The sequence below is a fragment of the Geotrypetes seraphini genome, chromosome 2, assembly GCF_902459505.1.
Source record: "Geotrypetes seraphini chromosome 2, aGeoSer1.1, whole genome shotgun sequence".
NCBI classification, from domain to species: domain Eukaryota; kingdom Metazoa; phylum Chordata; class Amphibia; order Gymnophiona; family Dermophiidae; genus Geotrypetes; species Geotrypetes seraphini.
In genome coordinates, this window is record NC_047085.1 from 331502476 (window position 1) to 331527213 (window position 24738).

A 24738-nucleotide genomic window follows, 5' to 3' on the forward strand; every position below is an offset into this window, starting at 1 on the left:
TTTCGAAAAGAAAAAAAAACTTGGAGCCGCAAAACCATTATAAAACAAATCTAACACTGCATATATTGTTTCTTATCTTAATGCTATATACAGGATCATGCAGTTAGCTGCTCTCAATGCTCATAGGCTCCCTGCGCTAAAAAACGATATTGCGGTTTAGTAAAAGGGAGCCATAGTGCAAAATATAGACAGCAGATATAAATTCTCAAAACAGACACATTTTGATCACTAAATTGAAAATAAAATCATTTTTCCTACCTTTGCTGTTTGGTGATTTCATGAGTCTCTGGTTGCACTTTCTTCTTCTGACTGTGCATCCAATCTTTCTTCCTTTCTTTCAGCCTCCTGTATGTTTCCTCTCCTCCAGACCTCATTCTCTCCCCCAACTTTTTCTTTCTGTCTCCCTGTTCCCCCTTCTTTCTGTCTCTGTCTGCCCCCTTTTTTCTTTCTCCGTGCCCTCCCCCAAGCCACTCGGTTTGCTGCCACCGCCATCGGGGAATAGCCCCCAAGCCACCGCCGTCCCAAGCTTTCCCTGCAGAAGCGTCGCGCTGACCAGCATTCCGCTCCCTGATGTCAATTCTGACGTAGGAGAGGAAGTTCCGGGCCAACAAGGCATTTCTCCTCATTCCATCCAGCCTGAGCCCCATCTTTCCTTGATCCAGCATTTCCCTTCTGTGTTTGTCAGAATTACCATTCCACCTATTTTCCAGCATCACCCTTCTTTGTGTCCATCTCACTATATCTTCCTTTCTTTCAGCCTCCTGTATGTTTCCTCTCCTCCAGACCTCATTCTCTCCCCCAACTTTTTCTTTCTGTCTCCCTGTTCCCCCTGGCCCACGGGACTCCCACGGGGATGCCCCCCTGACCCAAGGGACTCCCAAGGGGACGCCCCCTGGCCCACGGGACTCCCACGGGGATGAAAACAGCCTACCTAAATTCTGGCGATGCAGGCATGCAGCTTACAAGTCCGGCGTTGCGGCGGGAAATTGCCATGCTGAGCAGTGAGCTCAGCACGTACACAGATGAAAGCCTTGCTTGCTGATTGGTCCGGCAGCACGGCGGGGCGGGGCCGCTGGACCAATCAGCAAGCAAGGCTTTCATCTGTGTACGTGCTGAGCTCACTGCTCAGCATGGCTATTTCCCGCCGCGACGCCGGACTTGTAAGCTGCATGCCTGCGTGACACACTACCGGAGCCGCGGCAAAGGTGGAAAAGAGCCGCGGGTTGCCGACCCCCGGTTTAGATCAATGTCTCTCAAACTGTGTGTCCCAAAGAGATTTTGGGTGTGCCACGAGAGATTCCAGAATTTTACTTTACTTTTAAAAATTCCCTTCATAAATATACACTAGAATATACGACATGTACGCTGTAGACCTAAGATTCTGTCAATGTTATGAACGTCTCTGTGCGTAAGGATACAACTGCCCAGACAAGTATCATTCTTTGCCATGTTTGGTCCTTGAAAACTAATGGCAAGTAATTTTAGTTTTATTTTTTTTTCTGCAATATTTATCCTAACTTGAGCAACAAAGCAATCAAGGCTTTGTTACCGTTTGGATCTTCTTATCTTTGCGAACTTGGATTTTCAGCTCTGACAGAAATTAAAAGATGGTGGATGATGAAATGCGTTTTTGCTTGTCGACTACTGAGCCACGTTTTGAGTTCATTTTCACTCAAAAACAAGCACATCCATCGCATTGATTAGCAATTTTAATCAACTACTTTAGTTTACTGTTGTACAATTACCCATATATAGCTTAAAGAACTTTAAATAAATAACTCTCAAATTTACCTTTTTGTTGGTTTTTGCAGTTTTATAATTTCAATTATAATGTGCCATAAAAAAAACATTTGCTCTGTTTAGTGTGCCGGAGCTAAAAAAGTTTGAGCGACACTGGTTTAGATCATTTCATTATGACATAGGCTCAGTTATATATAACAAACAAACTGCTGCCCTTTATGTTATTATATATTTACAACTAGAACCCAGACTACAAACCTTTCTGAGCTCTATGCATTTAACTTAACCTGCAGCAGGCACACTAGATGTCATGGTGTGGTGACTTCTTGCATCACTCATCATTACATGCTTATAAAAGTCTCCACTTTGTCCATTTCTCACAGTCTGCTCTTTAAAAAATATAATTCAAAAAGCATTAAAGTAGAAGTTTATTTCACTGATCCACACAACATACTCTAGAATTCCAACATGAAAGAATAATTAGAGAAGTATTCCAAAAGTAACAAAATGCTCTTGATTGTGCACCCACTGAAGCCCCTTTTGAAACAACAGCCATGAGACATTCTGGATTAAGCGTCGACCATCTCTGGGCTAGATGCACAAAACTCGCCAATCGTGTACTGATGGCCGCTAAACTAGTTTGATTGGTTTAGCATCCGACGGAATTTGCTAACTCAATTCTCAAAACGGCTCACCATGTTTTTTTTCCCTTGCAGTTGTACATTCTCCAATTCTGACATAAAAATGACCTTATTACTGTTAAAGTCACTAATATTAAAACCAGCCATCCAATCGATGGCCTAACATTGCATGCCAGAATCGGATCGGTAATACCAACCACAAAAAACTTACAGGTCTGACATATTTTTTCTATGGGCCCAAATGTGTGTGAGTAACGCACACACAATATCTGGCTCATTAAAAAAAAAAGCGAGCCGGTCTCCTCCCAACGACCCCTGTAACCAAAATAGAGGCAGAAGGGATGCCCACTCCCTCCGGCCACAACGAAACCCCCCTGTACCAAGACAAACTACCCCCCCCCCCCCACTGCAGAACCCCCTCCACTACAATAAAAATCAGCAGAAGGGATGCCTATTCCCTCCTGCCGCCGAACACCCCCTGCCAAACTGACCCCCCCTAAATTGACCTCCCTGGGAGGGGCCTTAGGCGTCTGAGCCAATCAGAGCTGAGGATTGTCTGTAGACCACAAGTCTTGCCACAGATTTTCGTTTCAATTCAGGTCCACACTGATAAGGACACATCCCAGCTGCAAGCAACAAAATACAACCATCTACAAGAGATCTTATCCAATCTTTTTACCTCCCTTCTTGGCACTCCATTATCTTTGGAAGATCCTCACTTAGTTCTTTTCCACAACCTCAGCTTTCTCATGTCTATCTAGGTAATTTTATGTATGTTTTATTGATGTAAACAATTTAGTTTTTAGATGGTATATAAATGTTTAAATAAATACATTTATTTGGTTCTTTTATCGAGGAGAAAAATACTGGTGTTGGAAAGGAGAAGGGGGATAGAGAACAAGGATAGTTTAATCATTCATCATATTGCCCTTCACTTGACATAACAAAGCAGTTAAACAACAATAAAAACAAGCAGGAATTTACAACCAATCACAAAACAAATCAATAATTTACCATCAAATGAATAAGATAAAGCAGAAAGGTATAGACTTTGAGAACACAGAAACAAACAGCTAGCTAAACCATACTTTGTGGATGCTACAGAATGTACACAACACATGGCAAATATGATCTTATTATGATTTCTGAATGAATAATTTCAGAATTAGCACAGGTATGGTCATTACAAGATTAGGACATTATTAGACAGGATTGGGATGACAGAGGTCTCCTTGGTTCACTGAACTAGACCTATGGGCTATGAATCCCTCCCCTTCTCTCTCTGACCATGGACATGTCCTCCTGGAACCACTGAAACCTAACCACCATTTATCTGACGCCTGCAATGCCTCTCCAGAGCCTTCGAGAGGAGAATGAGAGAGGACCCTCTCCTCATGGGAGACCCGAGGCACTGGACTAAGAAACTAGGCCTAATAGACGGAACAAGCCAAACTACAAAATGGATTCTACAGGCTTCATCTCTTTTTTTTAATAAATCTTTATTAATTTTCAATTCGAGAACAGTGCATTAAAATATACATACAATTAACTTCATACACAGCACTTACAACCGATCAAAGAATACTACAAAATATTTTCCCCCACCCTAATTTGAGAACAAAAACAAAGTGCTTTAAATTATGCATACAATCAATATCATAAACAGCACTTGTAATCAATGAATACATCAAAATATATTACCCCCCTCCCTCCCTCTGTCGACAGCTTTTCAATGCTTTTCCTTTTTTCGCATGTTGTACTGATCCAGTCTTGTTTTAACAAAGGACCTGTTATTTTGTGACTTACAACGTTGCAGTGACCCCTGATGCAGGAGTCGTTCAGTCGCCGAAACACAGTGCTGTGTCGGGTCCACGGCTTATACATGTGTTTTTTATTGAAATAAACAAGATCTTTTCACATCAGTGATCTTCAGTGGAGGGTTCATTGTCAAACATAGAAACATAGAAAAATGACGGCAGATAAGGGCCATAGCCCATCAAGTCTGCCCACTCCTGGAGATCACGCTCCTAATGACCCATCCTTAACTCCACTCTCTTAGGGATCCCACATGGACATCCCATTTACCCTTAAAATCTGGCACACTGTTGGCCTCGATTACCTGTATCGGAAGCTTGTTCCAATGATCAACCACTCTTTCGGTGAAGAAATACTTTCTGGTGTCACCATGAAATTTCCCGCCACTGAGTTTAAGCGGATTCCCACTTTTTTCTGTGTGTTTTTGAACCCGTGGGTTCCTTGCCCTGTTGGACTTTTGGTGTTCGTCATATTTGGTGTTCGTCATATTTGGTGTTCGTGCCAGGTTTCTTTGGTCACAATGACATCCTCATTTATACATTTGTCAATAGCCCTGTGTTTTTTTTTCTTCCTTTAGTGCCTGTTATGTTATATTGGAACTTTAATAAAAAGATTTTAAAATGGAAAAGAAACTCTGGAATGAGAGGGCATAATATGAAAGTGATAGGGGGGATAGACTCAGCATCGGCGCTCTCTCTGATGTCACTTCTGGGACCTGCGCCTAGAAGTGACATTAAAGGGCGAGCCGACACTGACGCATGCTGCTAGTGCCAGAGAAGTTAAAAAGGTATGGGGAAAGGGAAGGGGGCGCGCGGGGGGCAGGGCACCACCACCCCAAGCGCTGCTCACCCTTACTACGCGCCACTGCTTGCCATTGTTAAAACCTGAGGCTTAGGTTCTTAATTTATTGCATAAGTTCACCATTTGTTCCAGCAGTAGCAAACTCGATCATCAGGTTCTGCAGGAAGAGCTAGCTTTGCATTCATACTTTACCCCTGAGCTATTTGCATTCACTAAAATGGCCAACAGGGATTGTGACCAGCAGAAAAAAAAAGCCTGTGGGCCCAAGCATTAGGCATGGTTCAAAGAGCTCAGAAGTAATACAATGTTGAAAGTTCAGCCAGGAACATTTTGTTTTCTTGCTTTGAGATTTTTTTTTTTCTTTTGAAATGTAATTACTTGCCTTAACTGGAAGAGAAATGGAATAGTATGACAATTTCAAACTTCAGGTAGCCAGAAGCATTAGAAACATGATCCTGCTGCTGTCAACCTGCCCCAAAAGCCTTCGCTCTACAGAAACTTCCTCAGGTCCAGCATTTTCATCTTTATGAACCTGCCCTTATATTTCCCTTTGGCCACAATATCCGCCATTCTTTCTCATGCCCTGCAACCACTCGCTGTGTCCTGTCCCTCCTTTGTGCCAGATTCTCCCCTATCCCTTCCCTCATGGCCAGCAATACTTTTATCCTGTTCCCATGTAGCCAGAATCTCCCCCATTCCTTCCATTATGCCCGGCACCCTCTCTATCCTGTCACTCTTTGTAGCCAGAATCTCCCCTATTCCTTCTCATATGACAAGCTCCACCACTTCCTGGCCAGAATTCCACCCCTAGCATGCCCTTTTTTCTGTCCTGTCCCCTCTCTGTATCCAGAATCTTCCCTCATGTCTAGCATTCCTTCTCTACATCCTTTTTTAGTCCACTTTACCACCCCCAATCTATCATCTCTTCTATTTTTTTGTTCTCCTATGTCCTTATACTCCCCTATCCTGGTGCCCTTACATATTTCCTCTGTCATATTATGGGCAGCAACCCCCCCATTCCCTCTCCTCCAAATCTATATCCCAACCCTTCACCAGTAGCTGCAACCAAATCACCCAAAGACCTGCAGACAGCAGCAATTATCCTCTGAAGGCAGTGAGGGACCTTCTAGCCGCATGTGTACTACCAGACCTGCAGTGTAGAGAATAATACAGGGAAAAAAATGGTTTCCTTCTCCATCCCATCCCCATGAGCTCAGTCCCCCATCCCCGCGAGCTCAGTCCCCATCCCCACAAATCATCTGATCCCATCCATACAAGCCTTGAATAGTTTTATACTGAACTTATTTTCTTAAAGTATAAAAAGAAACGATATTCTGTACTATTGTCATTTTATAAATCAAAGTTCTGGCTGCTGAACTAGAGAAAGAGATGTTCAGCTGGCAGGGCTTTGTTTATAAATTTTTATCAACACAACTAATATACTACTTTATCCTAAAGTAAAAAAAAAAAAAAAAAAAAAAGAAATATAATTTTTTTTCTACCTTTGTTGTCTAGTTTCTGCTTTCTTCATCTTCTCCTCATTCAATTCCTTCTGTCTGCCTTCTCTCTGCCTCTTCCATTTGCTCTGTTACTGTGCTTCTCCCCCACCCCTCTCATTGGTCTGACATCCATCTTCTTCCCTCTGATCCCCCCATAGTCTGGCATCTATGTCTTCTTCCCTTCCAGCATCTTCTCCCCACTTTGTTCCCCATTTCCCTTCAGCGTCTTCTCCCCACTCTCTGTTCCCCATTTCCCTTCAGCGTCTTCTTCTCACTCTCTGCTCCCCATTTCCCTTCAGCGTCTGTTCCTTTCCACCCCTTCTCTCTCTCCACCCCCCTTCCCTCTCTCCACCCTCCTTCAGCACCACTCGCACAGTCCATGCATCTCCCTCCCTTCCCCTTACCTTTGTGGCGTGTTTTAATTTAATTTGTTCAAGCAGCCCGAACCTTAAGATACATGCATCTGCGAAAGCTTCTCCTCTGACAGAACCGGAAGTTTCATCAGAGAAGAAGCTTCCGCAGACGCATGCGACTTCAGGCTCGGGCTACTTGAACAAATTAAATTAAAATGCGCCATGAAGGTAAGGGGAAGGAAGGTAGGGAGATAGATGCGGTGGCAATTAGTAGGTGGGAGGGAGATAGATGCAGTGGCAATCGGTATGTAGGAAGGCGGGAGGGGCTGCATGCGATCGGTGACTGTGTATGTTCCCTCCCTTAACTGTGGAGACAAGGCCAGTCACCGCTCTACGGGGCGGTGGATGGCCTTGTCCCCATATCCGCGGTGAGCACTTTCTTTTTCCCCCACTGTTTCAGCAGTAACAGCCACTGTGTCATTCTCTACTGCAGTGTTCTGACCTAAAAAAACAGGAAGTTTGTGTCCTAAGTTTCAGTCTATAGAAGAGTATAGAAGCAATCTTAGAGATTTGAAATTTAATAGACAATAATAATAATAACTTTATTTTTGTATACCGCTATACCATAAACAGCTCAAAGCGGTTTACAGAGGAAGAGACTGTACATATACAGCGAAGATACAAAGAATAATTGTCAAGTGTATTGGTAACCAGTTTTCAATTACAAGGAGGGACAGGAAAAGGAGGGGAGATGGTTAGAGTTTGGTAGTTTGGTCGGGAGGGAAGGGGTTAGAGAAATTTATCATAGAGGTATGATTTGAGAGATTTCCTGAAGGATAGGTAGGATGGAGCGTATGAAATGAGGGTGGTCAGGCAATTTCATATGCTCCATCCTACCTAAAATGACTCCTAAAATACACATCTTATCTAATACCTTTAACTCCATTCCTTCTACCAGAATCACTTTCAGTATATCAGAAGAGCCATAAGCAGACAAAAGCAGAATATTAGTTTTTAACATATTTAGACCATGCAACCAGTTATTAATCAATTTTAAATTCAATTATAGCTCTTCCAGTGTCTCATTGATATTAGACTGAATCTTAATCAAAAATTGAATGCCATCTGCTTATAAACGAAAAGGAAGCTCCAAATTTTGAAATAAATGACAAAGGAAGCAAAAAAAATGTTAAATAAAATGAGACACTATTGATTCCTGGGAACACCACTCAAATAGGGCATGTCATAAGATCTAACTAGATTAATAACCACATTACATGTTTTATTGGCTAGAAAAGACAAAAACCAATTAAGTACTTCTCCTGAGAAATCAATCTATTGTAATCTATTAATTAAAATTGCATGATGAATGATATCAAAGACTGCCGAGATGTCTACACTAACCAAAAAATAGCACGCTCCCTTACCGAAGCCTAATCTAGTTGTGTCAATAAATGGCACTATTAAAGTTTCGGTGCCATGATTGACATGAAAAACAAATTGAGTCCAGCCCAGCCCATGTGCCTAAGGCCCCACCCATAGGAGGGGCCTAAGGCAACTATTCCGGTTGGTCTAGACGTATCAGGCCCCACCTGTGGGCGGGGCTTGAGGCGCCAGGGCCAATCAGGCCCTAAGGCCCGTCATTCTGAGGATGGCGGGCCTGCCAGCCGGCCTTGGAACCCGACCGTCTGGCCAAGATACGGGGGGGTGGGATTGGCGGGGGATCTCGCAGGTAAGCGGGTGGGGGGGTGTTCAGGGGGACGATCGGGGGTGCAGGAGGGCCGGATGTGGGGGGCCTCCAAGAGGGCCTGGGATCCCTCCTGCCCGTATTTTAGTGGGGGTGGGGGTGGTCGCCGGGGAAGCAGGGCTTGGGCTCCTTCCTGCCCTGATCGTATCGGGGAGAGCAAGGGTTGTTCGGGCAGGAGAGCTTGGGTTCCCTCCTGCCCCGATCGTGTCAGGGAGGGTGGGGGTTGTTCGGGCAGGAGGGCTTGGGATCCCTCCTGCCCTGGTCATGTCAGTAGGGGGCTGATCGCGGCAGGAGAGATTGGCTATCTCTCCTGCTGCGATAGCGATCGCCCACCCACCCCCGAACCACGGCACTTCGAGGTGAGGATCACGGCAGGGTAGGTTCGGGGGGGTGGACGATCGCTATTGCAGCAGGAGAGATGAACCATCTCTCCTGCCGCAATCATTGCTGGGGAGGGTAGGCAGGTTGCTGGGGCCAGTGAGCTGATCGCGGCAGCCGCGATCAGCTCAGCGGCCCCTTTTTCGGCACTTATACCTGTTTTGACTTGGTCTAAGTCAAAACGTATAAGTGCTGACTAGGCAACCTGTCAAAAGGTTTGGTTATACCTGCTGTACGACTAAGTGTAGGTTGGCCTACCTCCCGCCCTTTCCCCTCCTCTAATAACGCCTCTTTTCCCTCTATGCGTTTAGAGGCAGGGGAAAGGCCTAAGATGGTTTTAGATACATCTAAAACCAGCTTTGGTTATGGGTACTTGGACGATGGGGCTTTTTGATCGTCCAAGTACCCATTTAAGCCACTTCGTAGATGGTTTATTTTTTATTATAATTCTCAGTAGGCATATTCATATAATTAAAGAGACTCACAATGATTGACAGTTTATGTTCAAAAACTGCGGCAAACTCCCAACTGGTCAAAACCATCTGAAAACTAAAATTACCAGATTTGTCAGAATTTAGTTTCGAAATCAGGACAAACAACTTCTTAGAGCGAGAAGGAGCAGACTCAAATTGTCTTACTAAAGTAAAATTTCTTAGCAGGTAAAACTGATGTCTGATAAATTTGTAATTTCAAGTTGTATTCTTCTTGAGTAATCTGTGAGCGACAGGCCTTTCACTTTGCCTGGTCTCGTGCTTCAGAACCCTCAAATCTTCATTAAATAATGGGACATTATGAAATCTAGACCTATACACTACTTTTATAAGAGCAATTGAGTCCAATGCCTCCATCATTGCTCGATTCCATTTATCAACACCAAGTGCCACCTCAGAAGTTTCTGACAAAATAAGTCTGTCAGAAAAAGCTGAATTGACATCAGATAATTCATATTTTTCCTTCCTTAAAAAAAACAACTCCCTCTTGTGGAAGGGGGAAAATTTTTTCTTCCTCTAAATCAGTGTCTCGCAAACTTTTTCAAGCAGTAGCACACTAAACTCGTGGCCACAGCTGGAGGGCCTTCGGGCATGCATGGATATCGACACGATGATATCACACGCATGTGTGACATCATCACTTTAATGTCCATGCATGCGGAGGCCCTCCAGACTGGGCCCTGAGTTTGTTAAGCCTGAAATTAGTATGTCAGTGGTGGGGGAGGGGGAATGCAGAGAGTAGGAGATGTGCCAGCTGACTGCCTACAAAATATGCCTCTCACTGTGAGAGGCATGTCCTGCCAGCGCTGGCGCCTCTCTTTCTCGACAGTGTCTCATAGCACACCTGGAATCTCGCTGCAGCACACAGTTTGCAATACACTGTTCTAAATGAAAAAATAAAATGGTATGAATTTGAATTTACGCCCAGTAGCGTCTATGACGAACTATCAAGACTCAAGGTAAACAAAGCCATGGGACCGGATAACCTACATCCCAGAATGCTCAGGGAGTTAAGGGAAGTCCTGGCAGAACCATTATCTGTTCTTTTCAATCTTTCCCTAAGCACAGGAAGGGTCCCCTTGGAATGGAAAACTGCCAACGTAATCCCACTCCACAAAAAGGGCTGCAGGACAGAGACAGCAAACTACAGACCAGTGAGTCTCACGTCTATAGTGTGTAAACTCATGGAAACACTGATCAAACAGAATCTTGACACAATCCTAGACGAAGAAAAACTGCGTGATCCACACCAACACGGGTTCACCCAGGGCAGATCCTGCCAATCAAATCTGATTAGCTTTTTTGACTGGGTTACTAGACAACTGGACGCCGGAGAGTCACTGGACGTGGTATATTTGGACTTCAGTAAAGCATTTGATAGCATCCCTCATCGAAGATTACTGAACAAGCTGAAATCGATAGGATTAGGAGACACTCTAACTACATGGGTTGGGGATTGGCTGAGCGGTAGACTTCAGAAGGTGGTGGTGAACGGTACCCCATCCGAAGCATCGGACGTGATCAGTGGAGTGCCGCAGGGCTCGGTCCTGGGCCCGATTCTATTTAACTTATTCATAAGAGATATGACGCAAGGACTTAGAGGAAGGGTATCACTGTTCGCCGACGACGCCAAACTTTGCAACATAGTAGGCAAAAGCTTATTACCTGATAATATGACACACGACCTACTGTTGCTGGAACAATGGTCAACTACTTGGCAGCTAGGCTTCAGTGCTAAAAAAATGCAAGATAATGCATCTGGGTAAGAGAAACCCGCGTAGAACTTATGTACTAAATGGTGAGACCTTGGTTAGGACCACGGCGGAACGTGACCTAGGGGTGATCATTAGTGAGGACATGAAGGTTGCCAATCAAGTGGAGAAGGCTTCCTCCAGGGCAAGACAAATGATGGGGTGTATCCGCAGAGGTTTCGTCAGCAGGAGACCTGAAGTTATGATGCCGTTGTACAGAGCCATGGTGAGGCCTCACTTGGAGTACTGTGTTCAGTTTTGGAGACCACACTACCGAAAGGACGTGCTGAGGATCGAGTCGGTTCAGCGAACGGCCACCAGGATGGTCTTGGGGCTCAAGGATCTCACGTATGAAGAAAGATTAAAAAAATTGCAGCTGTACTCACTTGAGGAAAGAAGAGAACGGGGAGATATGATTGAAACATATAAGTACATCACGGGACACATCGAGTCAGAAGATGATATCTTCTGGCTCATGGGACCCTCGACCACCAGAGGGCATCCACTGAAAATCAGGGGAGGGAAGTTTCATGGCGACTCCAGGAAATACTTCTTCACCGAAAGAGTAGTGGATCATTGGAACAGACTCCCACTCCAGGTGATAAAGGCCAGCAGCGTGACGGATTTTAAGAGAAAATGGGATACTCACGTGGGATCTTTAAGGGAGTAAATTCAGGGGAGGGGATACTTGGAATGGGCAGACTTGGTGGGCTATAGCCCTTTTCTGCTGCTTTTTTCTATGTTTCTATGTTTCTCTGTTTCTATGATCACAGTGCTGGCTGAAAACTATCTAAACAAATTGCCCTAGAAGAGGACATTAGGTCCTGTTCTATGCAAATCAGATCTAAATATGGCCCTTCTCATGAGTATGTTTATCAATAAGCTGTGACCATCTTGGTGTTGAGGTTTGGGGTGTCGGCATGAGGGAGTGGGCATCCGTCCTGCCAGGCTACTTCGGAGGGGGGTGTCAAGGAGATCATGGGCTAGCGGCAGGAGGGAATGGTGCTTCAGAGGGGTCTTGGGGCATTGCGGGCCAGTGGCAAGAAGGAGTGGGCATCCCTCTTGCCGATTTTGGGGGTAAGTGCTGGGGGTCCCTGCCACAGCTGGCTCATCACCCCACCCCACCCCCAAATCAGCTGAGCCTGCTTCAGGGAGGCTTGTCAGATCAGTTGCTTGGGGGTTTCCTTGCCGTGATCAGCTGATGGCAAAGGATCCCTCGATCAGGCAGACACGATTCTGTAACTGGCGCCGGTAACATGGGCACCAGTTAGAGAATCGGGGGTAAGGTGTCTGTCTTATAAGACACCCTGTCTTATAATACTCCCTTTCTCTAGGGCAGCCAATCCACTTTTATCCATTATGAAACGTCATTGGCATATTCTTCAAGCTCATAACGTGTTGAGGCAGTTCCCACGGGTGGCTTTTTCTAGGGGCATGACACTGGGACAAAAATTCAGTTGTTTGTTGTATGGGAAGGGGGGTGAAAATCAGGTGGGAAGTCATACCAACTGTGGCAGGTGCCAATGGTGCTCCTCAGCTATTCAAGGGGGGAGTTGGAAGGTTCCAGGGAGAGATATTACTTTAAAATCAAGATTTGTCACTAATTGCACGTCACAGGACGTGGTATATGTCATCGTGTGTCCCTGTGATCTTCTTTATGTTGGCAGAACAAGTAGGGCGATTCGGGTTCGTCTTACTGAGCACAAGTCCCGCATCGCCAATTCTGTCATCCAAGCCCCCCTTGTTGCCCATTGGTTGAGATACCAACATACAGTGGATCAAATTCGGTGGCGAGTTATTGATCAGGTGGTTGGGAGGGATGGGGTTAAGGATCCTTTCAAACTCAATGAATGCGAACAGAGGCATATTTTTATGCTTGATACAGTGGAACCACGGGGGTTGAATGGTGAAATTGAGTGGGTCTCTTTGATTGGGTAAGAGTTCAGGCCAATGGGACTCTAGGGGCGTGACTTCTTTTACTCTGTTTGAGCGGGTTATTTAAACTCCCGGTCAGGACGCCGCAGCCATCTTTTACTCCTTTAACTAGTGGAGTCGGATGACATGAGCGTTTCTGGTAGGCATGGGTAGAATGGTAAATTTGATGTGAATGTTTTCATAGGTAGGGGGAGGGGGTTATGAAGGTTTTTAATGGCCCTTTTTCCCCTTTTTTGTCCTAGGGAGACCCTTGACACAGCACTAGTCCATGGTGCGAAACATGCATGTCGGGTTCCACTCCTGGATATTGGCTGTAATTGAATGAGCTAAGTACAAGCTTTAAAAACATGATAATTGAAAATATCTACTATATAAGTATTAAAACATATATACATAGGAAAATTGGTTTGATAAAATACGCTATTGGCAGCCGATGATGAGTTCCTGCATAAATCTTCCCGCATTTGAAATTCTTAACTAGCGGTGGAGTGGTGGGGCTGAGGCTTTCCATTAGTAGCAACAAAAAACTGTTTAACGTTGTTCTAGCCCGAGTCTACAGTGGTATATTCTGACTTGTTTGAATGACCTGGGCTTTCATCATTATTTTGCTTTAATCTAAGCCATTTATTTTTGGTGTCTTATAAGACAGACATGATTTTGTATAGGACACCGGTGTATGATTCTCAGCCTCTTCTTAGGCAGCCACCGAGACCAACGTCCTATAAAGGATCAAACCCTCAATGTATAATTTTATGTAGCATATACAGTATAACCCTATGTAGCACATATGCAAGTCACTTAATCCTCCACTGCCCCCGGTACATTAGATAGACTGTGAACCCACCAGGACAGATAGGAAAAATGCTTGAATACCTGATTTTTTTTTTTTTTTCAAATCTTTATTCATTTTAACATATACATCAAGTGTACATTAAAATATGAACACAACATATTACATTATCACTTGATAATTCCATAACAATATATAACTAAAAGATTTATATCCCACCCCATCTCATAACTATACATGAATAATTCCTATGCACATTAATCAATTAAATTATGTACATATATATTAAATTATCATAACCCACCCATCCCCCCATTCTTTCAATTATCATATAAGGAAAAAGAATAATAAATTAACATTAATCATTATGATAATTTATTATTGGCCTCCACACATCTTTAAATCTATTAAAATGACCATTTTGTATTGCAAGTAAACGTTCCATTTTGTACAGATGACACACTGAGTTCCACCAGAAGCTGTAATTTAGTCTAGAACAATTTTTCCAATTCAATGTTATTTGTTGTATCCCTACTCCTGTAAGGATCATCAAAAGCTTATTATTTACTGCAGATATTTGGCTCATACACATTCCAAATAAAACTGTATCATATGACAATGCCACATGATTTTCCATAAAGAGGTTAACTTGATCCCATATTAATAACCAAAATGCCTGAATATATGGACAATAAAATAAAAGATGATCCAGAGTTCCAACTTCAATTTTACAATGCCAGTACCTATTAGACTTAGAGCAATCTAATTTTTGTAATCTAGTAGGGGTCCAGAATGCTCTATGCAACAAAAAGAACCATGTTTGTCTAATAGATGCCGACATCGTACCTTTAATTCTCCAAGACCAAATACGTGGCCATTGAGATGCATTAATCTGATGCTTAATCTGAACTCCTTTGGTAGGAAGGGCTAAAAAAATCAAATAAAATATATAGCAATATGTTGCTTGTAACCCTCCCATAATTCTGATTTCTGAGGATTAGATGGGATATATGATTGCCAAAAACAAAGAAAGGACTGCAGAACAGAATGTACAAGGTACAGGAATGTTTATTAAAAGTCGATACAAAATTGTAATCCAAAGAAATGGTTCTCATATACATGGAGTACGGACTAGAGAGCTGCACGGGAACGGGAACGGGGATGACGGGAATCCCGTGGGTTCCCCCTTTGGGTCACGGGGATCCCGTGGTGACGCCCCCTAGGGTCGCGGGGATCCCGTGGGGACGCCTCCGAGGGTCGCAGGGTGCATCTGGAGACTTTTCTCTCTCAGTTTGGACTGAAGGATAAAGGGTTCTTACTGTGTTCCACAGATGCACCTCTGCCCTTTACTTTGAAACTTTTGCGGGACTATCTCCAGCCACACACGGCTCCCAGTGTTCTCTTCTCGTTGTTTATCATTTGTGTGGTAATATGTTTGGTGAAAGCACTAAAGGATAGGACACCTGTGAGTGCTGCAGGCAAACAGAAAGGGGCAAGAAAGGTTGACAGTGGTGAGCCTAGACCCAGCAGTTTCAGAGAAAAAAATGGACAAACGAAGAAAGAAAAGCCGGTAAATATTACTGAGAGCCTAGAGCTCAAAGCAAAGCCAGTCCCTGATGCAGCTAGTGATGGCCCACGGGACAGGAAAAAGAAGGCAGACAGGAATTAGTTTGTTCAGATTGAGTCCCACCCAGTAACCAGATTGGATGGCTTTGGGGCCAGCAGTGATCTAGCCTGTGTTTACTGGTTTTTCTTTAGTGCATATTTTTTCTATTACTGAAATGGATGATGTACTAGTAGTTTTAGAGGTGTTACTGACTGCAGCCAATCACAGAGCGGCGCGGGACCAGGCAGGAAGTGCAAAGGTTGTGCTCCTGTGTCATTCTGCAAAGAGAAAGGCAGCTGTCCAGCAGGAGATCACGCTGGACCACCGCCACTTAAAAAAGGTACCGGAGGGCTGCAGGCTGCTTTGGGCTTCCCAGCACCAGATGCACCAGACCACCAGATGCACCTACTTGTAGAGGAGGAAAAACCAAGGGAAAAAAAAAATTCTGAACCAAATTTTTTTTTCTTGCTTTTTCCTCCTCTACAGGTAGGTGTGTCTTATAGTCCGGTGCGTCTTATGGAGCGAAAAATACAGTATTTATCTAAAATGAGGGGTTAAGAGCATTACCTGAAGTACCAAGTATGGCAGGAGGGGGGCAACGCTGTGTCAGGCAAAATACTGATCAAAACTCACAAAGACATACTAGTTAATGTCAGTCAAGATGCTAATAAAACCTAGCAATAGTCTACTAATGAGTGCAACTGGTCATAAAGCCAAACGGGGCCACCAAGAGAAAAACATGGCCAATAGGGCTGACATTATAAAAACAGACACTAAACAGAAAACTGAAACTCATTGAAACAAGTGTGAAATGAAACAAAAGAACACTGGGATGTGAAATAAAACACTTACTGTGAATCGAAGGCAAAACTTCTTCCGGGCTAACACACAGTGTGAATACTGTAACCAAAAGTGAAAAAGAAGACGACGCGGGAAAACAACTGATTATGAATGGATGCTGGTGGAGGATGTCAGATGCACATTTGTTGTATGAGAACTAAGGAGAAGATAAGCGTATCGTGTGTGGAGAAAGGGGGCGGGAGACGAATAGTAGTAGAGATGCAAATGGAAGAAAAAATAGCTGACACGTAAAACGGGGAGACAAGACCTTTTTTTAGATATTAGTGGTAGGAAGAAATGCAAAAGTGGCATTGTGAGACTCATAGGTAAAGGGGAGAAATATGTAGAAGGTGATAAAGGAAAGGCCAAATTGCTTAACAAATATTTCTGTTCTGTGTTCACAGCTGAAGCGCCGGGAGCGGGACCGCAGAAGAAAAACGTGAATAGGGATGGAGCAGTAATAGACCCTGATCAATTTTCAGAGGATTGTGTTCGTGAGGAACTAGCAAAAATAAAGGTAGCAACGCAATGGGGCCTGATGGTGTACATCTGAGGGTGCTGAAGGAACTTAGGAAAGTTCTGGTAGCTCCGCTGACTTAACTTTTTCAATGAGTCTCTAAAGTCAGGAGTGGTACCAGAAGACTGGAGAAGGGCGGATGTGGTCCCTATCCTCAAAAGTAAGGAAGAAGTAGCGAATTACAGGTCAGTAAGTCTGACTTCTGTGATAAGCAAATTAATGGAAACGCTTTTAAAATAGGGAATGGTCAAGTTTCTGTAATCCTGTAGATTACAGGACCAGAGGCAACATGGATTCACTAGAGGTAGGTCTTGTCAGACAAATCTGATCAATTTCTTTGACTGGGTGACCAGAGAAATGGATAAAGGATGTGCGCTAGATGTGGTGTATTTAGATTTTAGCAAAGTCTTTGACAGTGTTCCACACAGATGTCTAATAAATAAACTGAGTGCCCTTGGGATGGGTCCCAAAGTGACGGGCTGGGTCAAGAACTGGTTGAGTGAAAGGCGACAAAGGGTAGTGATCAATGGAGGTCGCACTGAGGAAAGGGATGTTACCAGTGGTGTGCCTCAAGGTTCTGTTCTTGGGCCTGTTCTTTTTAACATTTTTATAAATGATATTGCTGAAGGAAGGGTTGTCAGGTAAGATTTGCCTCTTTGCGGATGATACCAAAATCTGCAATACAGTAGACGCGCCAGATGGTGTGAACCACATGAAGAAAGACCTGGCAAAACTTGAAGAATGGTCTGAAATTTGGCAGCTAAAATTTAATGCTAAGAAATGCAAGGTCATGCATTTGGGCTGCAAAAACCAGAGGAAACGGTACAATTTAGGGAGGTGAAGAACTTATGTTCACGACGAAAGAGCAGAACTTGAGTGTGATTGTATATGATGATTTTAAGGTGGCCAAACAGGTTGAAAAGGTGACAGCGAAAGCTAGAAGGATTCTAGGTTGCATAGGGAGAGGTATGGCCAGTAGGAAATAGGAGGTATTGATGCCTCTGTATAAGACTCTGGTGAGACCATCTTTTAGAATATTGCATACAATTCTGGAGGCCGCACCTTCAAAAAGATATAAAAAGGATGGAGTTGGTCCAGAGGAAGGATACTAAAATGGTGTGTGGTCTTTGTGATAAGGCTATGGGGACAGAATTAAAGATCTCACTCTGTATACTTTGGAGAAAATGCGGGAGAGGGGAGATGTTTAAATACCTACATAATATAAATGTGCATGAGTCAAGTCTCCTTCATCTGAAAGGAAACTCTGCAATGAGAGGGCATAGGATGAAGTTAAGAGGTGATAGGCTCCAGAGTAATCTGAGGAAATCCTTTTTTTTTTCAGAAAGGGTGGTAGATTCATGGAACAGTCTCCTGGAAGTGGTGGTGGAAACAGAGGCTGTGTCTGAATTCAAGAGGGCCTGGGATAGGCACGTAGGATCTCTCAGAGAGAGAAAGAGATAATGGTTACTGCGGATGGGCAGACTAGATGGGCCATTTGACCTTTATCTGCCGTCATGTTTCTATTAGAATGTGTGATGAGCTGAATTGTGCACGGAATGATGAAAAGAGAATTCAGAAGAAATGACAGCTCCTGCGGGGAGAAACAAGTTTGGAAAAAAACATGAGGAAATGTGATTGCACATAACATAAACTCTCAACAGATACCATGTGCTAATGAGAATAGTAATGCACAAGCTGCAATAAAAATAAACGCCCTCAAAAGGTGCCACCTAACATCTGTAGCTGCTGCACAGTAAAATCCTGCGTTAAAAGTCATACTAACTGTAAATTTTGGCACATTTTAGTAAAAAGGCCCCTTAAATAACAGAATTACTCTAGTTTCAAGTATTATGCCTTAGAAAAATGTATTATTACTTACAATTTGATTAAATCAAGTCCAAAATACTCAGTTGCTCTTTGGCAGATCAATTTTAGGTACAGCTGTTCTACATAATGAAAGGGAAAGAAATCATATTAATATTGATGCAAAATGAACTGTTTGATTTAGAAGTATTTAAATATGAACCATTTCTTTTTTTTATTTCTACAATATTTATAGATCATAATTTTTGGGCGATTTCATACTATGATCATATTGTCTATCCAGCAAATACACCTGATTGACATAGAAAAAAATATCCGTTTTGAAAAAAACAGACCCAAATCTTTGCTTGTACCGTGTTTTCCCCCAAATAAGCCCTAGCATGATTTTTGGGTTAGGTCCTAATATAAGCCCTACCCCAAAAATAAGCCCCAGTTAGATCAACCCCTGAATACCCTCCTGAATGTCCCCGATACTCCCCAATTCGCTGGCGGCAGTGCTTTCTCCCTCCTCTGTGCAGCATCTTTCTTCCCTTCACCCATCCCCTTATGCAACATCCTCCTTGCCGACCCTCTAACCAACCCCCCCACTGCGAGGCCGACATATCTCCGTTCCAAACAGCAGCGGCAGAGGGAAGGCCCCCAGCCTGTTCAGTGCTGCCGCTGCTGCAGTTTGGAACGGAGATATGTTGGCCTCGCGGTGGGTCGGCATGGTTCTGCTTTGCGGGATAGGAAGGAGAGATGGAACGTTGCAACTCCCGTGCAGCTCAGCCAATGAGAAGATGCGAGCGTGAGGGAGCGCCTGCGCTGGCTGCTAGTTTAGCGTCGCCTGTCAGTATACCCAACCTCAGGGGTTGGACTCGTTCCTGTTATTCATATTATCGCTATTATCATTAACAGCAATGATGACATACAAACTATCGAGTCTTACAGTGAAAAAAATACAGTAATTTGTCTAAGTTGAACAACTGAAAATGGTTATGGTACATGGTCCTAAACTCATATAGATAAGTTATTAGACAACTGCTATTTAGGTGGTACACATACAGTATAAGGATAAATTTATCTGGAGGTGAGTTGAATATCACTGTCCTCTGGATAACTGTAGGCCCCAATCCTGGAACACACCGCCCTTCCTAATTTAGGATGGACATAAAGTTGTCTGTTCAATATTGATATCCATCCAAAATTAGGAGGGGCTAGGGCTACCTGATCAATATTCATCCGTTTGGTAGCCTGAGAAATTTAAAGAAAAGTATTTATGCAGTCAAAACCTGAAGCCGACTACATAAGTGCTTTTGAATATCAGTGTCCTCCCCCCAAATTTTTAAAGTCAACTTGCAGATTTATCTTGTATTTGAAGATGGAGATAGTTTGTGCACTGTTAAACCTATGCACCTTCCTTTCTGGTTACATACAGTAATGAATACTGTAACACCTAAGAGTGTCACAGGAGTCACCATGGGAGGAGAAACATAGAAACATGATGGCAGATAAAGGCCCATCCAGTCTGCCCATCTGCAGTAACTATTATCTCTTCCTCTCTCTATGAGATTCTATGTACCTATCCCTCGCTTTCTTGAATTCTGACAATCTCTTTCTCCACCATCTCTTCCGGGAGACTGTTCCACGCATCTACCACCCTTTCTGTAAAAAAGTATTTCCTTAGATTACTCCTGAGCCTCTTAACTTCATCCTATGCCCTCTCATTGCAGAGTTTCCTTTCAAATGAGACTTGACTCGTGCGCATCTATGCCACGTAGATATTTAAAGGTCTCTCAAGAAAAAAAAAACAGAGTAATAACTAAATCAAAAAATTCAGAAGTTATATATATTACTCGCCAGAGGTGGGCTAAACACTCCCGATAAGCATTTCACATAAAAGGTGGAGAAAAAGCCTCAAAATTCAAATTAACAGCAGTCCACAATCAAAACTTGATAAACATTCAATACTGCTTCATTTCTTATCATAAGCAAAAAAACTTCACCACCACTGAAATTAATTTATCAAAGGGTGAAAAAAACCCATCACTGTGCACAGGAAAAGAAAAACCAAAAAAGTTTACTTAGCTTTGGAAACATGGTCGAGAACACGCCATAGATGAAAACGTCTGGCCAGAGAAAATACTGGTGGCGCTCACTAGATGAACCTTTCACAAACCATGTCCTCTTTTAAATTCCAACAAGTCCTTGTTTCGCCTCACACAAGGCTGCGTCAAGGAATATAATACAGCTCAAAACTCTGTTCTTATTCCGTGCACCAATATTTTCTCTGGCCAGACGTTTTCATCTATGGCGTGTTCTCGACCATGTAAGCTAAGTAAACTTTTTTGGTTTTTCTTTTCCTGTGCACAGTGATGGGTTTTTACACCCTTTGATGAATTCATTTCAGTGGTGGTGAAGAAATAAAGCAGTATTGAATGTTTATCAAGTTTTGATTGTGGACTGCTGTTAATTTGAATTTTGAGGCTTTTTCTCCACCTTTTATGTGAAATGCTTATTGGGAGTAATATATAATTTCTGAATTTTTTGATTTAAATGTCTCTATCATATCTCCCCTCTCCCACCTTTCCTCAAAAGTATAAATTTATTTAAATCTGTCCCCAAACACCTTATGATGATCACTGACCATTTTAGTAGCCCTTCTCTAGACAGACTCCATCCTGTTCATATCTTTTTGAAGGTGCAGTCTCCAGAATTGTAAGCAATATTCTAAGTGAGGTCTCACCTGAGTCTTATACAGGGGCATCAATACCTTCTTTTTCCTACTGGCCATACCGCACCCTATGCAACCTAGCATTCTTCTAGCTTTCACCATCACCTTTTCATCCTGTTTGGCCACCTTAAGATCATCACATACAATCACACCCAAGTCCCGCTCTTCTGTCGTGCACATCAGTTCTTCACCCCCTAAACTGTACCGTTCCCTATGGTTTTTGCAGCCCAAATGCATGACTTTGCATTTCTTAGCGTTAAATTTTAGCTGCCAAATTTCAGACCATTCTTCAAGCTAGAAGCCCCAGAATCTTTTTTATTCCCAGGGATTAAGGTGAGAACCTTATGGGTTCAGATTTATAAACTGGGGAAAAGATATAGCTGGAGAGGACCAGCAGCCAAGCCCCAGGGATTATTAGGGCAATCAAAGGGAGAATAGTGCGAGCTCAGCCCTGGTCAGATTGCCAAACCCCATGGATTACCATAGGTCAGCCCAGCCCTACTTGAGTAGGGTTACCATATGGCTCCAGACAAAAGGAGGATGGATTGAGACATCCAGATTTTACTTCCATTGCTTTCAATGGAAATAAAACCCAGATGTGTCTCTCTGTCCTCCTTACTTCCATTGCTTTCAATGCGTCTCAGTCTGTCCTATTTTTGGAGCCATATGGTAACCCTATAGTTGACACTCAAACTGAGCTAAATGGCGACAAATCTCACTCATGAATAACAACCAAAACAAAAAGACTTGTTACTTATCAATGGCTAACACTTCTCCATTTATAATTTAGCTTAATACTTTCTTTTTAGAGCTCTCAGACACCTGCGCTGTCAAATCATGATAGATTGTTCCAACAGCAATTGCAGGTTAATGGTATGTTTCATTGAGCTCAACTTGTATGTGCAAGATTTATAATAAAGTGCATTAGTGTGTAAACTTATCTTTTAAAGTGCCCGTGCCCTACAGGACCCGTTTCGCCGTGATTCCGGCTTCTTCAGGGGTCTAAATGTACAAAAGACTAAGGCTTTACTATTCACTTGGAAACAAGGAATTAATCTGTGTGCTCCTTTCATTCTTGACAATATGTCTATTGAGATTGTATCATCTTTAAAAATCCTTGGTGTCACTATTGACAATAACCTTTCTTACCATGATCATATAAATAATACTGTTAAATCATGCTTCCATAGACTTCGTTTAATTCGATCAATCTCAAAGTTTTTAGAACCAAAATCTCTAAATATCCTACTTCACTCTTTAATCATTTCTAAACTTGATTATTGCAATTCTCTACTGTTAAATATTACACAAAAAGAAAAGAAACGCTTACAAATTATACAAAACACTGCCGTTAAGCTTATTTATAAAGGCAAAAAATATGATCATGTCACTCCCTTTCTGATTAAATCTCATTGGCTTCCCATTAATCATCGGATTACTTATAAAATCTTATTATTAACATTCAAAACTCTTGACACTAATGAACCCCAATTTATAAATAAAGTACTTATTCCATATAGTACCTCACATTCTCTACGATCAAACAACCATAAACTTTTAACGATTCCCTCCTTAAAAGTTATTGGAACCCGCCGACAAGATATGTTCTCTGTTTCAGCTCCGCAACTTTGGAACTCATTACCATTACAGTTAAGAGATGAAAATAACTTAAGCGATTTTAAAAAGAATTTAAAATGCTTTTTATTCAAGGATGCCTTTAACGTATAAATTACTTTTGAGCTCTCCCTCGTTCTCTTTTTTCTTCTTTTCCTAAATCTTTTTTTTTTTCGTATGTTGATATGTTTTGCATTAGTGTATAAATTTATTAGCTCATTATATATTTGTTATGTAAATTCTTCTGTTTTTTTTTTTAAATTTGTATTTATTGTATAAATTGTTAGTTTTATAATATCTTATATGTTATTTCCTATTTTAGTATTATGTTTAATCATATGTTACTTTTATACATTGTAATTCGCTTAGAAATAATTTTAATTAAGCGATTAATCAAATATAAATAAAACTTGAAACTTGTCTAATGGTAGGCATATAATCTGCAAAACAAAACAGTATTTTAGCGATTTTATACTAATGTGCCAAAGATATTTAAAATCATAAAAGAGGTTACTGAACAGCTTTGTCGCATTTGTTGAAACAAAAATGGCGCTGGCTTTTAAAATGCATTCATTAATTATTCATCAATTCCTATTTAAAGAGCCAGTCGCATGATTATATTACAGCCGACTGGATAAATGTTTTATAACACTTACTGTATGTTAAAAAAACGAACACCATTCAACAGTAGTGTTCAAACCATTAGATTTTAAAGTCCCCAGCCTGAAGATCCAGCAAATGCGAGCAAAGCTGTTCAGTAAGTAACCTCTTTTATGATTTTAAATATCTTTGGCACATTAGTATAAAATCGTTAAAATACTGTTTTGTTTTGTAGATTATATGTCTACTATTAGACCCCTGAAGAAGCCGGAATCACGGCGAAACGGGTCCCGTAGGGCACGGGCACTTTAAAAGATAAGTTTACACACTAATGCACTTTATTATAAATCTTGCACATACAAGTTGAGCTCAATGAAAGATACCATTAACCTGCAGTTGCTGTTGGAACAATCTATCATGATTTGACAGCGCAGGTGTCTGAGAGCTCTAAAAAGAAAGTAGTAAGCTAAATTATAAATGGAGAAGTGTTAGCCATTGATAAGTAACAAGTCTTTTTATTTTGGTTGTTAACCCTATAGTTGAGTAAGCAGCCAAGCCTAGGAATTACAGAAGCAATCCAGGTATTTTTATACAAGGATCCCTCATAGTGGGTTTAAAGGTAGAAGGTGCCTTTGTGAGGAACCTCGGTAAAGCAGCTTAGAAAAATAAACCTTAATAAGGAAATGAGAATTTTAAAAAAGTCTTTATTATAGGCAGTTGTTTGGAGGAAAGCTCCTAAAATGAAGGCATTAGAAAGCAGAATTCCTAAGAAACATCCCAAGGGAAATTTGCTATCCTACCTGAAGAGAAAACCCTTGAGTTGGGATATAAGGATCCCTACCTGAAACCACAGTAAATAAATGCCCAAGATAGAAGATAGACAGCCACTGGTTATCCCACCCCCCTCCTCTTCCAGGAATGGAGGAAAGTTATCAAATTCTTACATGCTATGAGATCACAAAGGTGGGTCAGACAGGCACTCTGGGGGATGTAGTGGGTAGAGCAGGGAGCCAATGAGAGAGAGTAATCCCTAGGATGTCTTTCCTAGGGGACAGGAAAGGGGTGAAGCTCCAAGTTTGAGGC

At 42.3% G+C, this 24738-nt stretch overlaps 1 protein-coding gene across 4 annotated transcripts in view; it reads right to left on the reverse strand.

The window, feature by feature from the left end:
* Nucleotides 1–24738, reverse strand: part of AOAH (acyloxyacyl hydrolase) — a 189913-nt gene that overhangs the window by 138146 nt on the left and 27029 nt on the right. For 3 of the 4 annotated variants that reach the window (XM_033930216.1, XM_033930214.1, XM_033930215.1), the window contains exon 3: nucleotides 18784–18850. In XM_033930216.1, coding sequence (XP_033786107.1) covers nucleotides 18784–18850 — 67 coding nt within the window. The remainder of the gene's footprint in view (nucleotides 1–18783; nucleotides 18851–24738) is intronic. The other variant, XM_033930217.1, reaches the window with a different exon arrangement.